Source organism: Pecten maximus, chromosome 17 (genome assembly GCF_902652985.1).
Source record: "Pecten maximus chromosome 17, xPecMax1.1, whole genome shotgun sequence".
NCBI classification, from domain to species: Eukaryota; Metazoa; Mollusca; class Bivalvia; order Pectinida; family Pectinidae; genus Pecten; species Pecten maximus.
This window is the reverse complement of record NC_047031.1, coordinates 29,385,681-29,391,949: the sequence shown is the minus strand read 5'-3', so window position 1 is coordinate 29,391,949 and position 6,269 is coordinate 29,385,681. Positions and strand designations below refer to the sequence as shown.

The following is a 6,269-nucleotide window of genomic DNA, read 5'->3' as shown; positions in this document are numbered from 1 at the left end:
AGTTATGAATACCAATAAGTTCTAGGCCAGTTACGCTGATACACTGGCCTGTACAAGTCTCCCGCTCTACCAAGCGTGATGTGATCAGGCAGATGTGATTACATTCAATGAGGTGCTATCAGCTATCAGTAATGTAATGTCGTAATGTACAATCCTTGTATGTTTGTGGCTAAACTTACTCAATGAATTGTATCCTTGTGATAATACAGACATCACTTCCGACTAGCATCATTACTGTTCGGACATATTCCCTAATTCTAAACGTTCAAATACCAACAATACTGGGACAATGACTTTAGCTTCAATGGTGTATGCTTTGAATTGTTGAAATGATGTATTTCTGCCAAATTGGAAGGATTATACGAAATACATAAAAGCTATCAACTCATGAATTAAAATTAATTAAAATATCACATATAGGTTACGCGAAACCACGGGGACAAACGTCCACTAGCAGAGTCTACGGACTGCTATGTTCACGGAGTATGCAATGCATAAAATTAATAAGCGTCGTATTTAAGAATATTTTTTTCCGTTATCTAATTAATATCTTGTTGAACAAAATATATATAGGCATTTAAAAAACACTAATTTAACTGTTAACACTATGCCTGTTTCTATTTTCTTATTTCTGTATTTTGAACCAGCGAGAACAGTTTTAATCGAGTGTTCACTGATATCACTCCACATGAATTAACGTTTATATGTTGTTGTTGTTGTGGTTGTTGTTTAGTTATTAACTACAAGAAGAAAATACAAATTGAAACATTGCGGATACAATCCAGTGTTAAATTGGCTCTGTTTAATGAGAATTTGAAATAATTAGTGTGAACTTCAAGCTATTTTGACGCTAGATGCATATCATCTGCGATAATTTGATAGTATTCAAAAACGTTTAAAGTTGGAATTGTACAGGAGACACCAGTTACATGCGCCAAGAGATCTGTCGGATCAATTTTAAACGGCTTTAATGTCTTTTAGCTGTTTCATACAATTGCTGTAATTATTGAACAATGGCAACATCACTATTTCTTCATTTAATTATGTTTAGCAAATTATAATTTATACAGTTGACTATTCCAAATTGATGTTAGTTAGAAAACCGAGGCGAACACAACATAAAAACATTTGTTAATTTTCATGAAATACATCTTGGGATATATTTCTTTTTAATGCAAATACGTCACTGGTCTAATTTAAATTAAATGTCACGTGAGTTATTGATGTTAAACAGGTTCCTCTCCATATAAGGAGTTGAAAGTTGATTGTTTAACCCGAGATGTATACCATCGGCAACACGTGGTAGTAACAGTCAGACAGATTCCTCTGATCCTCAGGGTCATATTAGTAACAAAAAATGTCTTCAAATGCAAAACAAGTAAAAAATTTCACTAAGAAATTCATAGGTGAACTAGAATCAGGACAAACATCAAATTGAAGGAGTAATTAGAAGCATTAGCCTTCAGATCAATACTCTTTAAACATATTGGCTGTTTGGTCATACTGTGCAATAGATCGTGAGTTTGAGTCGCTGCCAGGGCACGGATCGAACATTGCCACACGGCTTATACTTCATATGTATATTTCATACCATACGCAAAAACTACATTATTGCATATTATTCTTTTGTCTAATAATGCGCACATTTTTAACTATAAAAATAGTTTCTTCTTAGCTTAAATGAATTGGAGGGATTTATGATACGTCAATGATGTTTGATTCAGTTTCTGCCCCGTTCCTTACATATATTCTTAACTGTCCATCAAGACAATACAGGTCATTGGCAACAGTAACAAACGATAGATGTAACAATATAGATATATATTGGAACACTCACGTATATTTTAAAATGAAAAAAAAACGTGGTTTTAATCCTTTGATAGAGCCAAACAACGTTCAGATAGTTTTTTTTATTAATTGTTTCGAAAACTGCTTTTCGAGTTACTATGCTGTTATGAAATACAGTAAAGAGTTTTTCTCAGTAGATAGTTCATATTTTTCACGTTTACCAGTTCTACCGCTTGGACATCGTTCAAGTGTTTGCACAGTCATAAAGTACAAGAATCCTTTGAAGTTACGCTCCGAATTGTTTTTTATTATTATTTATTTTTCTAATATATGAACTAACCCGCTGATATATCAGCCGTTTAGTTTCTGCTTTTGAAATATTTTTTTCTTTGCATCATATTATGCGATTGATCAATGAAAAATGGCTGATAGCAGAGACAAACTTAAAAAAATGAAAGACAGTAGCATATTTGATTGAGATATGATGCATTAAGTGGCTGGGAGAGTTTGTCTGAGTCTAGGCAGACCTTCCGTAATGCTGAAAATGCTCCGTACCAGTGATAACGTAGAAGGACGACATGTCAGGATATTGACAAGTAATTGTTTTAGGGCAAACTTAGTTATCTCAAGGACACTCACAGTATCCGTCATGTGGTAATCATGAAAAACGAAAAAAAAAAAATCAAATCCCATGCTATTTCTTGTAAGCAAGCCACCTGATATTAATCTGTTTTCTAAAATGACACACGCTGAATTCTCGGAAAATATAATATAATTAACTTTGATGATTTATCAAATTACGTTGAATATGTTTTTCGTTCTGTTCGTGTAACTGCGTATGTTACAAAGTACGCATGATTTAGATTGATTTCATACCTTTCACTGTTTATTGTAACTTGGTGAATGTCTTGTTGCATGTTCGATATTTCACGATTACATTCACAACGTCTATACTTAAACAAGATTAAATACGGTATAGATATCAGATGATACCATCCAATGTCTGTACAACTTAATGATGTCACAGATGATAATATCCAATGTCTGTATAACTTAATGATGTCACAGATGACAATATCGAATGTCTGTATAACTTAATGACGTCACAGATGATAACATTCATTGTCTGTTTAACTTAATGATGTCACAGATGATAATATCCAATGTCTGTATAACTTAATGACGTCACAGATGATAATATCCAATGTCTGTATAACTTAATGATGTCACAGATGATTAAATCCAATGTCTGAATAACTTAATGACGTCACAGATGATAATATCTAATGTCTGTATAACTTAATGACGTCACAGATGATAACATCCAATGTCTGTATGACTTAATGACGTCACAGATGATACTATCCAATGTCTGTATAACTTAATGATGTCACAGATGATAACATCCAATGTCTGTATAACTTAATGACGTCACAGATGATAACATCCAATGTCTGTATAACTTAATGATGTCACAGATGATAACATCCAATGTCTGTATAACTTAATGACGTCACAGATGATAATATCCAATGTCTCTATAACTTAATGATGTTACAGATGATAATATCCAATGTCTGTATAACTTAATGTCACAGATGATAACATCCAATGTCTGTATAACTTAATGACGTCACAGATGATAACATCCAATGTCTGTATAACTTAATGACGTCACAGATGATAACATCCAATGTCTGTATGACTTAATGACGTCACAGATGATAATATCCAATGTCTGTATGACTTAATGATGTCACAGATGATAACATCAAATGTCTCTATGACTTAATGACGTCACAGATGATAACATCCAATGTCTGTATAACTTAATGACGTCACAGATGATAACATCCAATGTCTGTATGACTTAATGACGTCACAGATGATAATATCCAATGTCTGTATGACTTAATGATGTCACAGATGATAACATCAAATGTCTCTATGACTTAATGACGTCACAGATGATAACATCCAATGTCTGTATAACTTAATGATGTCACAGATGATAACATCCAATGTCTGTATAACTTAATGACGTCACAGATGATAACATCCAATGTCTGTATAACTTAATGATGTCACAGATGACAATATCGAATGTCTGTATAACTTAATGACGTCACAGATGATAATATCCAATGTCTGTATAACTTAATGATGTCACAGATGATAATATCCAATGTCTGTATGACTTAATGATGTCACAGATGATAATATCCAATGTCTGTATAACTTAATGATGTCACAGATGATAATATCCAATGTCTGTATAACTTAATATTGTCACAGATGATAATATCCAATGTCTGTATAACTTAATGATGTCACGGATGATAACATCCAATGTCTGTATAACTTAATGATGTCACAGATGATAATATCCAATGTCTGTATAACTTAATGATGTCACAGATGATAATATCCAATGTCTGTATAACTTAATGACGTCACAGATGATAACATCCAATGTCTGTATAACTTAATGACGTCACAGATGATACTATCCAATGTCTGTATAACTTAATGACGTCACAGATGATAATATCCAATGTCTGTATAACTTAATGATGTCACAGATGATAATATCCAATGTCTGTATAACTTAATGACGTCACAGATGATACTATCCAATGTCTGTATAACTTAATGACGTCACAGATGATACTATCCAATGTCTGTATAACTTAATGATGTCACAGATGATAATATCTAATGTCTGTATAACTTAATGACGTCACAGATGATAACATCCAATGTCTGTATAACTTAATGATGTCACATATGATAATATCCAATGTCTGTATAACTTAATGACGTCACAGATGATAATATCGAATGTCTCTATAAGTTGATAATGTGATATATGGAATAAAGCAAATTCAATATCTATATATATTTCAGTGAGGTGAAAATCTGCAGAAACGGGAAAAAACATGCAACTTACCTGCATTTTCAGTCCCCACGTTCGCCTGGAATCCCGATAAAATGTCATCTATGTCATCAAACTTAAAATAGTTCTGCTCCAAATTAGGAATTTCCTGTTGAACTTTGAATCCGTAATGCATACCATCGGCAGCAATGTGACAGTAACGGTCAAAAATATTCCTCTGACCTTCAGGGTCATACAGTAGCAAAACTTTCCTCCACTCAAAAACAAGTAAAATTTTCACTAAGAAATTCACAAGTGAACTGAAATTAGGACCAACTCGGGTCATCAAATTGAACATACTTTTCTTACTAACGGTAAAATCACGTGCCATAGCACCGGGCGTAACCATAGCAATATTCCAATAACGTATTTGCCTGGCAACTGGGGCGGCGGCGTAATCGCAACAGGGGCCAAAGAAAACGTCGACTTCCTTTCTTACGTAATAATTAATAGCTTCGTTGATGCCATCTGCAACGTTGCAGTTAGAATCTGCAAATTTGATAGATAAATTTCTATTTGGTAGAAGTTGCCTTTGCACAACTTTTTCAACAGCAATGCTCATAGCGGGCGCTACCCTTTCTCTAGAAAACAGGCGTCCTGGGTCCGAAGGCGCTAGCGTTGCTATGGAAATCGTAGAATCATCATCACCGATGCTATATGCTACTCCAAGAACTACATACATACATACAAAACGGGGAATCACAAGGATATTCATTGTAATCCTGAAGTGCGAAAACACAAAAAACACAGAAGGTCTTAAACTCCACAAGGATCGGGTTGTTTGTGATTAAGTTTACTGTTAACAAAACACATACTCACGTGATGATATATCAAAAATTCACGGAATACTTCCAAATAAGGCAATATAAACGGACGAAAGCTTAATTAGATGACAACGTAGACTGGCATGTAGATGTGATAACAAGGAATGCCAGGATGTAGTGATAGGTTATGTTACGTCATGTCACGATAAAGTTGAGGATCTATCTCCAAATTTGTTACTATCATAAAGCATTATCGTGAGATATTTACATGTGTATCAAAATTCATCCGAGGTTAGAGGAAGTAGTTCCCCTTCACAAACCTTGTCGTATATTCAAAGGACTTTACGAATCATGGATGTTTATCCAACCGTAAGAAAGTATGAACTCCTCCACAATAGAGAATTAATGATAAACGCAGTAGCAAACGTTGATCATGTGATCCGGTGCATGCGTCACGTCGGCAGAGAGGAGAGCCTATTAAAGAGGCTAAATGGCGGGGACACCCGTTACATCAGAGTCAGACAGAACGATATACGCCTCTCGGTTCTGCTGGTGACGGGTCGATGACAGCTGTCAATAGGTATCTCCATTTAACACGCTTCAACAACAGGTCATTGGAAAGTTATTGAACTACAGACATTAACTATCAGAAAGTTAGAACAAGTAACAGATGTTTTACTCCGCTTAATTTAGCTCTAAAAACGCGTCATAATGAGGTCAAAGTAATCCTAATTGAGAGGCCTATCTAGTTGATGTTATTCAGTTGTCGAAAATATTTTCTC

The 6,269-nt window shown here is 34.4% G+C and overlaps 1 protein-coding gene across 1 annotated transcript; it reads right to left on the bottom strand.

Moving 5' to 3' along the window:
- Nucleotides 1-729: 729 nt before the first annotated feature.
- On the bottom strand, nucleotides 730-5,511 carry LOC117315299 (atrial natriuretic peptide receptor 3-like). The gene is made up of 2 exons (XM_033869446.1): nucleotides 4,739-5,511; nucleotides 730-740 (listed from the first exon to the last, which is right to left on the bottom strand). The coding sequence occupies exons 1-2, from the start codon at nucleotides 5,436-5,438 to the stop codon at nucleotides 730-732; spliced, it is 711 nt and encodes a 236-aa protein (XP_033725337.1). The 5' UTR covers nucleotides 5,439-5,511.
- Nucleotides 5,512-6,269: the final 758 nt, after the last annotated feature.

Bases quoted from the DNA above. Each gene is read 5' to 3' on its own strand.
- LOC117315299 (XM_033869446.1), bottom strand. From the start codon at position 5,438: ATGAATATCCTTGTGATTCCCCGTTTTGTATGTATGTATGTAGTTCTT.